General features: G+C 37.4%; 1 protein-coding gene across 2 annotated transcripts in view; it reads left to right on the forward strand.

The window, feature by feature from the left end:
* Positions 1–17,388, forward strand: part of FANCM (FA complementation group M) — a 72,361-nt gene that overhangs the window by 27,315 nt on the left and 27,658 nt on the right. For both annotated transcript variants that reach the window (XM_025392504.1, XM_025392505.1), the window contains 5 exons: positions 1,447–1,631; positions 6,977–7,183; positions 9,888–10,101; positions 14,075–14,232; positions 16,516–16,671. In XM_025392504.1, coding sequence (XP_025248289.1) covers positions 1,447–1,631; positions 6,977–7,183; positions 9,888–10,101; positions 14,075–14,232; positions 16,516–16,671 — 920 coding nt within the window. The remainder of the gene's footprint in view (positions 1–1,446; positions 1,632–6,976; positions 7,184–9,887; positions 10,102–14,074; positions 14,233–16,515; positions 16,672–17,388) is intronic.

A 17,388-nucleotide genomic window follows, 5' to 3' on the forward strand; every position in this document is an offset into this window, starting at 1 on the left:
AGGAGCTGGTCACATACAGAGGCTTGATGCTTGATGCAATGATTAATTAAAAGAAGTTTGTTTAGAATAATTTTACTTGGAACAGCTGCTTCTTCAAGTCCTACGTTTTGCTTTTGTATTGTAAATTAACTTTATATTTAATAAGTCATTTATTCCTTAGAGGAGTTGTGAAGATTGAATGAGTTAACATACATAAAATGCTTAGTGCAGTCCTTGGAACACATATGATGATTAAGATAATAAAAATCATTAGAGGCTGGATGTGGTGGCTCATGCCTGTAATCCCAGCACTTTGGGAGGCTGAGGTGGGCAGATCTCCTGAGCCCAGGAGTTCGAGACCAGCCTGGGCAACATGGCAAAACCTGGTCTCTACAAAAATATTTTAAATGTAACTGGGCATGGTGGCATGTGCCTGTAGTCCCAACTACTCAGAGTGTGAGGTGGGAGGATCATCTGAGCCCAAGAGGTCGAAGCTGTAGTGAGCCGTGATGGTGCCACTGCATTCCAGCCTAGGTGACCAAACATGACCCTGTCTCAAAAATAAAAACAAACAACCAAAAACCCCACACAATATGCAATAATTAACCAATTACTATAAGTGCAAAACTATATACTTGACATTTACTGTTTCATGTATACATCAATCCATATTAGATATGAAGAAACTAAAGCTTAAAGAGCTTAAATAACTACCATGATCACCAATCACCCAGAGAATTAAGTGCCCAGCCACAAAGATCATGTTCTTATTAGTGCATTCTGCTGTCCGCCACCCCCCTACCCCACCTGCCCCTCAGTAGAGACATATTGGGAGCAGCTTTGGAATTCACTGTAGGGTATATTTTGCAGTTTTCTTTGGAGAATTTGAAAGTATAGTAGATTTGAGGACAGAATGCATGGCGTGGATTAAGACATTGCCTTTAGTGAACAGAAAGGAAAGAGAAGACTTATGAAATTAGGGGGAGCTACATAATTCTGTGCTTCTGGCTATCTTAGAAGGTAAAGGGAAATGATAGCTGTTATGCCTGAATTGAAGGACTAGTCAAAAGTGATTCAGGTAATTCATATTTGATTTGTTTAGGATTTTATTTTATGACAGCCAATGATAAATAACAAGCTACGATTATTAAAATTAATAGAGAATATAGTTTAAAAGTAAAATTTCAAGATGTTTGAAATTATTTATTTATTTGTTTGTTTATTAGAGACTGGGTCTTGCTATGTTATGTTGCCCAGGCTGGTCTTGAACTCCTGTGCTCAAGTGATTCCCCCATCTCAGCCTCCCAAGTAGCTGGGACTACAGGTGTGTGCCACCACATCCAGCTAAATTATTTTTTTGAAAGAACTATCATTTGTTAGCATAATACTTTCAGGTTTGTCTTTTGAACTAGTTCTTGTCTTAATGCTTTATAAAAAGTTGTAATTAAAGTTTTTGTATATATATAGCTGAAAACACTTCTGAAAAGAAATGTGATGAGACCCGAGTTATGATCTTCTCTTCATTTCGAGATAGTGTTCAAGAAATTGCAGAAATGCTTTCACAGCATCAGCCAATTATTAGAGTAATGACTTTTGTTGGCCATGCCTCAGGGAAAAGCACGAAGGGTTTTACCCAGAAGGAGCAACTGGAGGTAATTATTTTTGGAATTTATGAAAATAAAAATAAGATTGATTAGCTTTGCACTTGTTCTTTTTTTGTTAGTTTTAACTCACTGGTCAATTAGCTACTTAAAAACAATTTTATAGTAAACATGTAAGTAAAAATGAGCATATTTTGAAAGATGATAACAAATGTTTTATGTGGGTTTGGAACTTTTTTTTTTTAAAGTAATGTAAAGTATAAAAGTTAAGCAGAAAAACTCTAGAATTATATTACCTGGGTTGGAATCCTGACTCCCACTTAAAAGTTTCTTTACTTCTTACTCAGTTTTCCTTATCTGTAAACATACATCATAGGGTTGTCGTAAGCATTAAAAGAGATCTTATTGTAGAGCCACCAGTAAATGTTTACTATTTACGTTAAGTCACTTTAATAATTTATTCTAAACAAATAATTAGCTTATCTTTATTTATTTAAAAATCTTACTTTAAAAATGGGGTCAGAAGAAACCATGATAGTATTTAAGGTAGCCTCATCCTCTGAGTAAGAGAACATTGTTTTCTAAGTGCTGTGAGGTTTTGAGGGAAATTTTATGTTATTGATTTTTATAAAATCTATGCAGCTTTTTATAAATTAACTGTGTAAGTCTATACTTGAGTAGTGACTGCCAGTTAGATATCTCTTTAATTTCTAATTCATTTTGACAGATCCTTTTTTGAATCTGCAGACGTTAGTAGATGAGGTAGCCTTTTTTTTTTTTTTTTTGGAGATGGAATCTCGCTTTGTTGTCCAGGCTGGAGTGCAGTGGCATGATCTTGGCTCACTGAAACCTCCACCTCATAGGTTCTCCTGCCACAGCCTCCAGAGAGCTGGGATTACAGGCACCGACGCCTGGCTGATTTTTGTATTTTTAGTAGAGATGGGGTTTCACCATCATGGCCAGGGTGGTCTCAAAGTTCCGACCTCTGGTGATCTGCCTGCCTCAGCCTCCCAAAATGCTTATTACAGGCATGAGCCACCTTGCCCGGCCGGGAGGTAGCCTTCTTTTTTTTTTTTTTTAATTTTGAAATGGAGTCTCGCTCTGTCACCCAGGCTGGAGTGCAGTGGCCCGATCTCGGCTCATTGCAAGCTCTGCCTCCCAGGTTCAGGGGATTCTCCCTCCTCAGCCTCCTGAGTAGCTGGGACTACAGGTGCCCGCCATCACACCTAGCTCATTTTTTTTTTTGGTATTTTTAGTAGAGACAGGGTTTCACCATGTTGGTCAGGTATTCTTTCTTTTCTTTTTTTTTTTTTTTTTTGAGACGGAGTCTCGCTCTGTCACCCAGGCTGGAATGCAGTGGTGCCATCTCAGCTTACTGCAAGCTCTGCCTCCCAGGTTCACACCATTCTCCTGCCTCAGCTTCCCAAGTAGCCGGGACTACAGGTGCCCACCACCATGCCCAGCTAAGTTTTTATATTTTTAGTAGAGACGGGGTTTCACTGTATTAGCCAGGACGGTCTCGATCTCCTGACCTCCCGTGATCCGCCCGCCTCAGCCTCCCAAAGTGCTAGGATTACAGGTGTGAGCCATGGTCAGGTATTCTTTAAATACCTTTTATACCTGCCCTGACTACACCGAGAAGAGTCTGTTTAAGCTGACTGGATATGATGGGGAGTGCCTTCCTGAATCTGAAAATAATACCTTTGCCCATCATCTAGTCAGATTATACATATTTTTAAGGCATCTATTGGGTGATTACTACTCTTAACATTTATGTATGAATGAAAAATGAATTGGATTTTTGTTTTGGAGGTCAAGCATTTTCATTATTTAAAATACCCACAGTACCCAATCCGATCTCTGATCAATTTCAGTATTACTTAAAGTCATTATTTCCTGAGCTTGTCAGGCACTGTAAGAACCTTATTGATTTTACTGACTATCGTTTACTCATTTATATCAATAATATTTTAATGTATGCCAAAGTAAAAACTTTTTTTTATTACTCCTATATGTGATTGCTTTCATAACAGCTGTTTTATTTTGAAATGAGCTTGCAGGCAAATAATTGTACATTGTCCATTTATTTAGAAACATGATATTAAGTCAGAAGACATGGGAGGGCGAGATCCTTTAGGGCCCTGTATGTCATTTCCATATTAATGACTTTCTCTTACTGTGACTGAGATGAGAAGTTCTTGGAGAGTTTGGGGCAGAGGATGGTCTTAGCCTGATTTATATTTTAAACGAATCAGCTGGACACTGTGACTCATGCCTGCAATCACAGCACTTTGGGAGGCTAAGTTAGGAAGATGTCTTGAGGCCAGGAGTTCAAGACCAACCATGGCAACATGGTGAAACCCTATCTTTACCAAAAATACAAAAATTAGCTGGGTGTGGTGGCATGTGCCTGTAGCTTCAGTTACTTGGGAGGCTGAGGAGGGAGGATGCTTGAGCCCAGAGGTTGAATCTGCAGTGAGCCAAGATCACACCACTGCACTTCAGCCTGGGCAACACAGTGAGACCCTGTCTCAAATAAAGAAAAAGAAAAAATACTGGTTATTGTCCGAAGAATAAACTGTAGGGGGTAAGGGTGGAAGTGGAGAGACCAGTTGGGAGACTTACAACAATTTAAACTGAAGATGATGGTGACTTGGACTAGGGTGGTAACAAGGCAAGTGGTGAGAAGTGGTTAAGTACTGAATGTATTTTGCAGGTCAAGCTGATGGTGTATTGACAAATTAGAGTGGGATATGAGATAAAGGCACATGAAGTCTGGCTGTAGGATGACTCCAAGGTTTTTGGCCTGAGCAACTGAAAGGAGCTGGTATTAACTAAGATGAATAAGACTGCAGGAAATGCTAGGCATGGTGACTGATGCCTGTATTCCTAACACTTTGGGACTCCAAACCAGGCGGATCATTTGAGGTCAGGAGTTTGAGGCCAGCCTGGCCAACATGGTGAAACCCTTTCTCTACTAAAAATACTAAAATTAGCCAGGGATGGTGGCAGGTGCCTGTAATCTCAGCTACTTGGGAGGCTGAGGCAGGAGAATTAGGGAATAGCAGGAGCTCGGTTTTAGATGAGTTAACTTTGACATGCCTCTCAGATTAATGCTTTTCAAACTATTGAAACTGGTAGAGGACTAGTTTATTTCCCCCACTACATCACATACTGATACTTTTGAATAATATAATAAAAATGAATTATTAGAAAGTAAAATGAATGAAAAATAAAGTTCAAGTCCAATTTTAAAAATATTACTAGAGTCTGCCAACAAAATTACTCTTTCAAGTGTCTAAACCCTTACTTTCAGTTATTGTACTTATCTTTTTGTCAGCCAGTAATAAACAGTTTTTGGACAGGCACCAGTAATAAACAGTTCACGGAGCACACTCTCAGTAGCAGTCTTTTAAACATCAAGCAGAGATACTGGATAAACAATTGAATATATGTCTTGAATTTGTGGAAAGGGTTCATGAAAGTATATTTTCAATGGCAAATTAATGTCAATCTTAAGCATGGAAGTAACAGTTTAGTTTATACATGTTAACTAAAAAGAAAATTGACATTATTAATCTGTTAATTACATTAATAATTTTTAAAAATGTATCTAGCACTGTGGCCTTTTTTTTTAAAATCTGGGCAAAAAGGACATATGCTTTTCTATGTTAGATGCAGGTTGGCTTAATGTCATTACAAATTCCAAAGAAAATGAATTACTATTAATGTTTAATCATGATCATTGTTTCTCCTTATACTCTGAGGATTTCCATGTTGAAGGAAAATCCTTGGATCAGTGCAACCGAAATGTTTATGAGAAGACTTAACATGATACATTTATGTTTATTATCCTACTTTTAAGGTTGTAGTTTTTAACAATAACACTAGCTTATAGATTAAGTTAGGTTTTTGGAGTCAGAGACACCAACATTCAAATGCTGATGATTATTAGTGAGACATTAGGCAAATAGCTTAACTTTTCAGATTTTCAGATTGTTTAATAAAATGCAATGATGATATCTAGCTCATAGGGTCATTGACAGTAGAAACTAACGTATAAAGTACTTACTATGTTACCTGCCTCATAGGGTGCCCTTGCACATAGTAGCTATCATTATTTATCAGCTAATTCAGCTTTTGATGTTGCATTATCTCATTTAATTACCACCGCCACCACTCCACTGTACACAAACCTGCAATGTTGGTATTGGTCTGTATGGAGAAACTGAGGCTCAGAGCAGTTGAGAACTAAGTTTATAAGGCTTAAGGGACTTTTAGAAAATGTTTCATTAATGTTTTCATTAACTCCTCACGCTATTGGGGTTTCATTAAACTGATCTCAGAGAAATCCTGGAATGATAGTATAAAAGGTAAGATATGACTTCTAAGAGTAATACATCATTCTTACAAATATTATCAGAAATATTTATAAACCGATTTCAGATAAAACTATATACATTTAGGTCTAAGATATGATAAATAGGAGTGATTGCTGTAGGCTATTTACCTGCCCTGTTCCCCTTTCTGTGATGCTAAAAAATAAACTCTGGGGTTTCTCATTCAGTGACAAACTGTTAAATTGTGGACAAATCCTTTTGACATCACAACCATTGCTAAAGCAAAATAATTAGAACTGTTTATTTTACCATAATCTCTTTTGGCTTATATTGCCAGTTGATTGCTTCTTTTCCTATTCTGTACTATCCTTGATGCTGATTTTTTTGTTTTGTTTTGTTGAAACAAGGCTTTACTCTGTTGCCTAGGCTAGAATCTTAATGTTTAATCATCAGCATTGTTTCTCCTTGTACTCTGAGGATTTCCATATTGAAGGAAAATCCTTGGACCAGTGCAACCGAAATGTTTATGAGAAGACTTAATACATCCCAAAAACCCAAAATATTTACTTTCTGGCCCTTTATGGAAGTTTGCTGATGCCTATTCTAAGTGATAAGGAACTTGAATTATATTCATACTGTGCTGCAGTCTTGAGTGACAGGCCTTTCTAAATAAGATGTTACGTAAGATGTTAATACAGTGTCACAGTAATAGCTCACTGCAACCTTGAACTCCTGGGCTCAAGAGATCCTCCTGCCTCAGTCTCCCAAGTAGTTAATACTACATGCATGCACCATCATGCTGGGCTAGTTTTTTTTTATTTTTCATGGAGACAGGGTTTTTCTATGTGCCCAGGCTGAGCTTGAACTCCTGGACTCAAGCAGTCCTTCTGCCTTGTCCTCCCCAAGTGTTGAGATTACAGGCATGAGCTGTGGCCAGCTTTGAGGCTGATTTTTAATCTGATTTTACTATTTTTCAGGTGAGTGGGGGAAAATATACTTTGATCTACAGTTCTCTTATATTTGCATGTAGTTATTTTTCAATCATTTTTATTTTAGGTAGTGAAACAGTTTCGTGATGGTGGTTACAACACGTTGGTTTCTACCTGTGTGGGTGAAGAAGGTTTGGATATAGGAGAAGTTGATCTTATAATATGTTTTGATTCCCAGAAGAGCCCAATTCGTCTTGTACAACGAATGGGTAGAACTGGCCGTAAACGTCAAGGCAGGATAGTTGTTATCCTTTCTGAAGGACGAGAGGAACGTGTAAGTAGAGCTGCAGGAACACAATTTGACAATTGAAATTGGAGAAATATAGCCCAAATGTGAATATCAACATGTTAGCATTCCAAGTCCAAACACTCTGTAGATAGTTTTGGTTTATTTTCCCCTCTTTGTATTGGATTCTATCTTGTAACTAGGAGAGTTTTTGACTGGATTCAGTTTCCTAATTTTTATCCATCTAAAGAAACACTTTTTTTTTTTTTTTGAGACGGAGTCTCGCTCTGTCGCCCAGGCTGGAGTGCAGTGGCCCGATCTCAGCTCACTGCAAGCTCCGCCTCCCGGGTTCACGCCATTCTGCGGCCTCAGCCTCCCGAGTAGCTGGGACTACAGGCGCCCGCCACCTCGCCCGGCTAGTTTTTTGTATTTTTTAGTTGAGACGGGGTTTCACCGTGTTCGCCAGGATGGTCTCGATCTCCTGACCTCGTGATCCGCCCGTCTCAGCCTCCCAAAGTGCTGGGATTACAGGCTTGAGCCACCGCGCCCGGCCAAGAAACACATTTTTAATATGTAAGTAGTAATTCAGAGATACCTAGATCCAAAAACCAATATGTATTACTTTGTTTTACTATTTTCCTGTGCTTCTAAAGAAGACCTATGCTTTGTGTTTAGTTTACTTTTCTTTCTGAACTATAGTAAACCGAGAATCATTTTTTCCTTTTCAAGGGCTGTCAAAATAACTGACTAAGTAAGAAACAAAGAATATATATCAGAGACAGTATGAAGCCTGAAAAGCCCAAAATGTTTACTTTCTGGCCCTTTATGGAAATTTGCTGATGCCTATTCTAAGTGATAAGGAACTTGAATTAGATTCATACAATCTTGAGTGACAGGCCTTTCTAAATAAGATGTTACATAAAATATTATTTTGTGTTTGTTACACTGAAGTATTAACTAACTTTTGTAACTCATTGAGACTAGTTACAAATATATAGATTTGTAACTATATAGCAGCCAAATATATAGATTCACATTAAAGGTCTCCTTAACAGCTATGATAATTTTAAAAAATTGATTTTAGGCTGGACATGGTGGCTCACGCCTGTAATCTCAGTACCTTAGGAGGTTGAGGCGGGCAGATCACTTGAGGTCAGGAGTCCGAGACCAGCCTGGCCATCGTGGTGAAACCCCATCTCTACTAAAAGAATACAAAAACCAGACAGGTGTGGTGGCGCGTGTCTGTAATCCCAGCTACTTGGGAGTCTGAAGCAGTAGAATTGCTTGAACCTCAGAGGTAGAGGTTACAGTGAACCAAGATCCTGCCACTGTACTCCAGCCTGGGTAACAGAGTGAGACTCCATCTCCAGAAAAAAACCCTGATTTAAAATATTTTTTATACTCTTTAAAATCATCCTGAAAAATGAATTATTTCTCTAATACTTTTCATGTGATTATAGCATATTCATATGTAACATCTAGTTTATCCATAAAATGATCCCAATGAAATGTTTGGTAAAAGGCCATGTAATATCAGTGAGTGGAATTGGGTTTTAATTGTACTACCTAGCCGAGTTGCTTAACCTCTCCATTCACTTGTTAGGTTTCTTATCTGTAAAATAGTAACAGTGGCCACATTTACTCAGTATTTACATTGTGCTGTGTAATGTTCCAAGTTTCAGATTCATTATTGTATTTAATGCTGTCAGCACCCTGTAAGGGGAGTAACGCTTTTGTTGTATACAGAGAAGGAAACTGAAGTGTAGAAAGATGAACAAACTGAAATAGGGAATAGTTTTTAAAAAAAGCACAAGACAACCTTACACTTCTATGTAAATATCAACCTCTTTTAAAAACGGCAGGGTAACAAAGATAGATTTACTTCTGCAGTGTAACTGCTAAGGTGGGCTTTTGTAATTATGGACTTTGACATGATTTTCTTTTTTAAAAATAACAAAAAAACGGAGTCTTGCTCTGTCATCCAGGCTGGAGTGCAGTGACGCGATCTCGGCTCATTGCAACCTCCATTTCCCAGGTTCAAACGATCCTCCTGTCTCAGCCTCCTGAGTAGCTGGGACTACAAGTGTGTGCCACCACGCCCGGCTAATTTTTTTTTTGTATTTTCAGTAGAGACGGGGTTTCACCATATTGACCAGGCTGGTCTTGAACTCCAGACCTCGTGATCTGCCTGCCTGGGCCTCCCAAAGTGTTGGGATTATAGGCGTGAGCCACCGCGCCCAGCCTGAAATGATTTTCATTAAAGGTTAATCTAACAGTTTACTGATAGGTTTTAAAATTCAAGACAACTGGGCTCAGTGACTCACGCCTGTAATTTCAGCACTTTGGGAGGCTAAAGCTGGAGGATCACTTGAGCTTTGGAGTTCAAGACTAGCCTGGGCAACACAGGGAGACCCCATCTCTACAAAATAAAGATTAGCTGGGTGTGGTAGTCCACACCTGTAGTCCCAGCTACTCAGGAGGCTAAAGTGGGAGGATCGCTTGAGCCCAGGAGGTTGAGGCTTAGTGAACCCTGACCACACCACTGTATTCCAGAGCCTGGGTGACAGAGTAAGACCCTGTCTCAAAAAAAAAAAAAAAAATCAAGACAACAGAAGCTCTATTTTCTAAGTATTTAAGTGGATTGGGGTTTAACTTTATGTTTACAATAAATCCAAACTAATAATTGTTTGTTATGGATAAATTGTTATTTATAAAAGTAATATAATCTGACATTTTATATTTGTTTTTACAGATTTATAATCAGAGTCAGTCCAACAAAAGAAATATATGTAAAGCTATTTCAAGTAACAGGCAGGTCCTTCATTTTTACCAAAGAAGTCCACGAATGGTTCCTGATGGAATCAACCCAAAATTACACAAAATGTTCATCACACATGGTGTCTATGAACCAGAGAAGCCTTCTCGGAACTTGCAGCGAAAGTCATCTATCTTTTCCTATAGGGATGGTAAATAAATTTTGCATTTGACACATGCATTTTTCCCCTGTTTTTACTTAGCAGATCATATCTTGATATAATATTTCTTATTTGAAAAACTGAATATATGTTCTAAGTAATATATTATGGACATTCTCTTTGGAAAGTCTATAAGAGATTGTTCATGTGGCAAATGGAGAGACACTGGTAGTATAGAGTGACAGAAACTCAGTGCTGGGGAAAATTAAAAATACCCTACCAACCTAGAGAATGTTCTCCATAAAGTTTAGAAAAGAAAGAAAAGAGTTTTATTTTTGAATTAGCATTAAACCAGATTACAATGTGCACTGAAGACAATGTACTAAGATAATACCAAGACAGAAAGAAATTCCCTATATATATCCCCATGCACTTAGAATCCTTTACATACATGTTGTCTATATTAATAGTAACTTGTCTTCATGTAAGACGGCACCATTTGCTATACATTCCTTCATAGTTTATCCTATATTTACCTGGTAATTTAGGTAGCCATTTGCGTTAGCTGGTTGCCTTTCTCAAATATCTTGAGATATTTGCACTATGAAAGTGAGAAAAAAAGTTTATTTTTTGGATTTTACTTAATCTTTAAGGTGGGTTTTAAACTATCATAAAAATCATATAACTGTATTCTAACATTTGGAAGGAACCTTGGGAGTCATGTGGTCCAATTACTTACCAAGGTAGGAATGCTTCTGCAGCATTCTTATTAAATGCATACCCAGTCTTAACTTGAATACCTCTGTTAATATAAATTATATTTCTTTAGCAGGTTAATTCCATTGTTGAATGGCCCTATATAGTGGAAGACTCTTATGTTGAAAAATCTGTGTCTTTGTACCTTTTTCCCATTGATCTGGTTTCTTAGATAAAAAATACAGTTTTCATCTTTGGTTTACCTTTATAACAGTACTCTATATATTTGAAGGCCATACCTTTTATGTTTGTTCAACTGTTTGTTCCACTGTTTTCATACCATGCTTTTTTTTTTTTTTTTTTGAGACTGAGTCTCGCTCTGTCCCCCAGGCTGGAGTGCAGTGGCCGGATCTCAGCTCATTGCAAGCTCCGCCTCCCGGGTTCACGCCATTCTCCTGCCTCAGCCTCCCGAGTAGCTGGTACTAGAGGCACCCGCCACCTTGCCTGGCTAGTTTTTTGTATTTTTTAGTAGAGACGGGGTTTCACCGTGTTAGCCAGGATGGTCTCGATCTCCTGACCTCGTGATCCGCCCGTCTCGGCCTCCCAAAGTGCTGGGATTACAGGCTTGAGCCACCGTGCCTGGCCTATACCATGCATTTTTAAGGTTCTTATCCTCCTACTACTTGCTTTCAATTCAAATTTGTTAATAATGTTTCCCTTAACTCAGAGCCGTCAATCAATGTTTTTTTGGCTATGTCTATTAAACCTAATACAAATTCCCTTAATAGGAACATACCTGTCATTTTTCAAGATTTTGCCAATTATTTGGTTAAAATAAAAACATAGCATGTCTTTTGAGTTTTCTCGAATTTGATAAATTAATAAAAGCATCAAAACTTGATTAGGTTGGATAAATCATTTTTAGTGATCATTATATTTTTTATAATTGCTACTTAATCTTGTATTTAATAAGTATTTCTAAAATGTTACTGGGGTCGATGGCAAATTCTTTAGTGAATATCTGGAACCTATCCTTTTAAAAAATTGAGACAATGTTAACTTATGTTCATTTTTCTATACTTGTTTCCTCCCCTTTTCTCTGATTTTTCAAGTGTCAAAGATTTATCTTAGATTATGTGATTTATGTATGGAATTATTCTATAATTCTATACTAGTACATAAATAGACTAGTATATTTATACTAACATATAAAATATATACTAGTGTATTTACTATGTATTTTGTTAATGTATGCTAATTATATACTAGTGTATATACATAGTATATATTTACACTAGTATATATTTATATACATTATATATTATATACTATATATAGCATATATATAGTATATATTATATACACTAGTATATAATTCATCTGAGCTTAGAGCTCTGAATTGACTATTTTTTATTTTATTTTATTTTTTTGAGACAGAGTCTTGCGCTGTCGCCCAGGCTGCAGTGCAGTGGCGTGATCTTGGCTCACTGCAACCTCTGCCTCCTAGGTTCAAGCAATTCTCCTGCCTCAGCCTCCCAAGTAGCTGAGATTACAGGCACGTGCCACCCCACCTGACTCATTTTTACAGTTTTAGTAGAGACAGGGTTTCTGCATGTTGTCCAGGCTGGTCTCAAACTCCTGACTTCAGGTGATCCACCCACCCAGGCCTCCCAAAGTGCTGGGATTACAGGCATGAACCACTGCACCCAGCCACTCTGAATTTGTTTTAAGGGACTAGGGGTACCTGCCTATTTCAAAATCTTAGAGCCTCTGGATGTCAGGTCTGAAAGGGGCCTGAGAGATCATTTAGTTCAAATCTCCTTGTTTTACAGATGAGGAAACAGATGCAGAGAAACCTTTTATTTATTTATTTATTTATTTTTTTAGGTGGAGTCTTACTCTGTCGCCCAGGCTGGAGTGCAGTGGCGTGATCTTGGCCCACTGCAAGCTCCGCCTCCCGGGTTCACGCCATTCTCCTGCCTCAGCCTCCCGAGTAGCTGGGACTACAGGTGCCCACCACCTCGCCTGGCTAATTTTTTGTATTTTTTAGTAGAGATGGGGTTTCACCGTGGTAGCCAGGATGGTCTCAATCTCCTGACCTTGTGATCCGCCCACTTCAGCCTTCCAAAGTGCTGGGATTACAGGTGTGAGCCACTGTGCCCAGCTTTTTTCTTTTTTTACATTTTTAAAAAGCTTCTTACACGATATTTCGGAATACCTGAGATGTGATCCTAGCTCACTGAAGCCTCAGCTCCTGGGCTTAAGAGATCCTCCTGTCAGCTTCCTGTGTGGCTAGGACTACAGGGATGCAACAGCATGCCCAGCTAACTTTATTTTTTTTAGACTTGGGGTCAAACTGTGTTGCTCAGGATGGACTCAGACTCCTGGCCTTAATTGATCCTCCCTCCTAGACCTCCCAAGGAGGAGGTGTCAGCCACTGTACCCAGCCAGTTTCCTGATTTTTAATTCAGTAGCTTCTAAATTTTTCTGCTCTCATCTGTATTAGCCAGAGTTCCTGCTTTGTACTGTTTAGCCTTTTCAGTTTGGTGATTCTTAGAGATTATAGAAGCTGAAAGCAATGAATGTACTATACATATTTTTAAAAGTCTGTTGTGTCCTCTTTTAAAGCAACAAGTCTATTCCCCCTACACTTTACTCCTTTTGCCCCCAACCGCCTTTTATGACTTAAGATATATACCCTTTTTAAAAGTCTTGGCCTTTCCTGCCCACTCTCAACACCCACACCAAGCTTCAGATGAACTTTCCAATACTGCTATGATAGAATCATAATACCAGTTTTCATTTGTGAGTTATTTTACTCTGTTTCATGCCAGGTCTTAGGCAACCAAATGAAAAGAGTCCAAAAGAAGCCAGGACTGAGAGCCTAGCTACCTGGCTCTGTTCTGTTAATGAATTCATTACCAAAGGATGGCTCCTAGACAGATGGGTACTTTCAAAGAGGTAAGAGAAGTTTAGGAGACATTTAGAAGCATGAAGTGATAAACTGAGTGGTTTTATATGGAGAATACTAGTTTAAAGAAATAGAATCAAGGCTGAGGAGTTTGAGACCAACCTGGGCAACATATCAAGACTACATCTCTGTAAAAAATAAGAAAAGTAGGTGGGCCTGGTGGCATGAACCTATATTCCAGCTGCTGTGGAGGCTGAGGCAGGAGGATTGCTTGATCCCAGGAGTTTGAAGTTACAGTGAGTTATGAATGTGCTGTTGCACTCCAACCTGGGTGACAGACTTTGAATGGATATTGTGGGGTTTTTTGCTTTGCAGATTTTTAAAAAGTCTCTTTTCCATTATTTTTTCAACTTACAGGAATGAGGCAAAGTAAACTAAAGAAAGATTGGTTCTTATCAGAAGAAGAATTTAAATTATGGAACAGACTTTATAGATTAAGAGACAGTGATGAAATTAAAGAGATAACATTGCCTCAAGTTCAGTTTTCTTCTTTACAAAATGAGGAAAACAAACCAGTAAGTTGAATATATTTTCAGATGTTCTTTTTCTCCCTCTTATTTTAAAGCCAAAACCCCTCAGATGTTCTGTATAATGATAAGGCAATAGCTTTGGGAATAATGAGATAATTGTGATTGGAATGTCAACTTACTTTTAGAAATTAAGAATGTAATCAGTTTAAAAAATCATCACAGTCTAAGTTTACAAAACTATGAATTTTCCTGTATTATTTGTTGTATATATGTATTTAACCAACTGTGATATCTTTACATAAATTATGCCTTTCTTTCATTACTATCATTTAAACATTTCTACATAGGCATAATCTTACATGGTTGTCACTTTACTCTGTGATATACCATAGTTTGTTTGACTATTTACCTATTGCGTTTTCGGATTCTTTTCAACTTTTTTTTTTTTTAAGAGACGAGGTCTCGCTCTGTTGCCCAGGCTGGCCGTCAGCTCCTGGACTCAAGTAATCCTGCTGCCTCAGCCTCCCAAGTAGCTGGGACTATAAGTGTGCACCACTGTATCTGGCTTTTTCAGTATTTTACTAACATAAATTATGCTTTCATAATTATCCTTGTAAACCATTTTTAAAAAAATTTCAATAATTTTTGGGGAACAGGTGGTGTTTTGTTACATGGATAAGTTCTTAGTGGTGATTTCTGAGATTTTGGCACACTCATCATCCAAGCAGTGTACACTGCACCCAGTGTATAGTCTTTTATCCCTTGCCCCACTCCTACCCTTCCTCCCAAGTACACAGAGTCCATTATATTATTCTTAAGCCTTTGTGTCCTCATAGCTTAGCTCCCACTTCTAAATGGGAACATACGATGTTTGGTTTTCCATTCCTAAGTTACTTCACTTAGAATAATAGTCCCTAACTCCATCCAGGTTGCTGCGAATGCAATAATTTCATTCCTTTTTTATGGCTGAGTAGTAGTCCATGATGTATGTGTGTGTGTGTGTGTGTGTGTGTGTGTCACATTTTCTTTATCCCCTCACTGATTGATGGGCATTCAGGCTGGCTTCATATTTTTGCAGTTGCGAATTGTGCTGCTATAAATGTGGGTGTGCGAGTATCTTTTTCATATAATGACTTCTTTTCCTCTGGATTAGATACCCAGTAGTGGGACAGCTGGATCAAATGGTAGTTCTGCTTTTAGTTGTTTAAGGAATCTCTGTATTGTTTTCCGTAGTGGTTGTACTAATTTACACTCCCACCAGCAGTGTAAAAGTGTTCCCTTTTCACCACATCGACGCCAACGTCTGTTATTTTTTGATTTTTTAATTATGACCATTCTTGCAGGAGTAAAGTGGTATTGTATTGTGGTTTTGATTTGTATTTCTCTGATAATTAGTGATGTTGAACACTTTTTTATGTTTGTTGGCCATTTGAGTTCCTTGTAGATTCTGGATATTAGTCCTTTGTCGAATGCATGGTTTACAAAGATTTTCTTCTACCCTGTGGGTTGTCTGTTTACTCTTCTGTGCAAAAGCATTTAGTTTAATTAAGCCCCATCTATCTTTGTTTTTGTTGCATTTGCTTTTGGGTTGTTGGTCATGAACTCTTTGCCTAGCCAATGTCTAGAAGAGTCTTTTCAATGTTACCGAATTTTTATGGTTTCAGGTCTTAGATGTAGGGCTTCAATCCGTCTTGAGTTGAGTTTTGTATAAGGTGAGGGATGAGGATCCAGTTTCATTCTTCTGCATGAGGCTTGCCAATTATCCCAGTATCATTTGTTGAATATGGTGTCCTTTCCCCACTTTATGTTTTTGTTTGCTTTGTTGAAGATCAGTTGGCTGTAAACATAAATTATGCTTTCATAAGCATCCTTGTAAACCAGTTTTTATTTTTTGTTTTGAAATTATAGTTAAAACTTTAAATTTGATGTTATTGTTTGTTTTGTTTATTATTAACAAATTCTTAGTTAACTTTGTGAAAGTCAAGAGAACTGATCAAAGGTTGTATGTGTGCTTGGAGAGCTGGGAAAACAACCTCAGAAAAGATTTCTTTTAAAATATTTAACTATTTGTTGTTAACATGGAACTATATAAACAGGAATATCATCAACTTGTAAGTCATATAACAGTTATTTAACAAATATATTTTAAAGGGCATATTTCTGCTTTATGAAATTATTTTCTTTTTTTCTTCTGAAATTTTAGTTGGGAATATCTAAATGGATCCAAATTATGTTAAGCTGATTATATGTGTATCGAGTGTTTTTTAAAATTAGTTTATGAAATCTCAGTATGTTTTCCTTATTTGTATTACTTTTTAAATAATTAAGACTCAAGAATCAGCCACTGGAATTCGTCAACTCTCTCTCTCTGAATGGAGACTGTGGCAAGATCATCCTTTACCTACACATCAAGTTGATCACTCAGATCGATGCCGCCATTTTATAGGCCTTATGCAAATGATAGAGGGAATGAGACACGAAGAGGTAAGGTTTTATTATAACTTTTTCTTGCTGGTATGATAGTAAAACTAGAGTACTTATCTTTTATTTTCGTTAATTTGAAGTAATAAGAAATATTTTGTTTTTCTGTATAGTTCCTTGTGATCTCAATAAGGAATGAGTTTTCTGCCTTAAGAGAAGAAATAGATTTAATTAATTAGAAGAAGAATGTCATCTGTAAATATTGATGAACCAGAGTAGAATTTTAATATACTTAAATGATTTGTGTAAACTGCTTGTAAAGCTACTTTAGGATTCTTTTGGATTTGGATTTATTGAAATACTCTCTATCATCTAGGTTATTTGATATCTTTCTTGTATCCTGGTCCTAGTTTAGAGAATTATAGATTCCTTGAGCAGTTCCATGATTATTCTTCCTAGGGTCAGCATAGTGAACCAATTATGAGTGTGAAATCCATAGTGCCTGGGTTAGAATCCTAACTCTGCCTCCTACTGATTGTGTGTTTATAAGTTATTTAATCTCTCAGTGTTTCAGTTTTATCTGTAAAATAGGGATAGTGATAATACTTATTTCATAAGGTTGTTGTGAGGATTAAATGACCTAATATATGTAAAGCACATAGTAACTGGCATATAATAAGTACACAGTAAATTGTAGCTCCTATTTTTATTATTAGCGTTTGGTCATGCATACATGTAAATAAAGTAGTTATATGTGGATCCCAGCAAAATGTGTGCAAT

Source organism: Theropithecus gelada, chromosome 7b (assembly GCF_003255815.1).
Source record: "Theropithecus gelada isolate Dixy chromosome 7b, Tgel_1.0, whole genome shotgun sequence".
Lineage (NCBI taxonomy): Eukaryota > Metazoa > Chordata > Mammalia > Primates > Cercopithecidae > Theropithecus > Theropithecus gelada.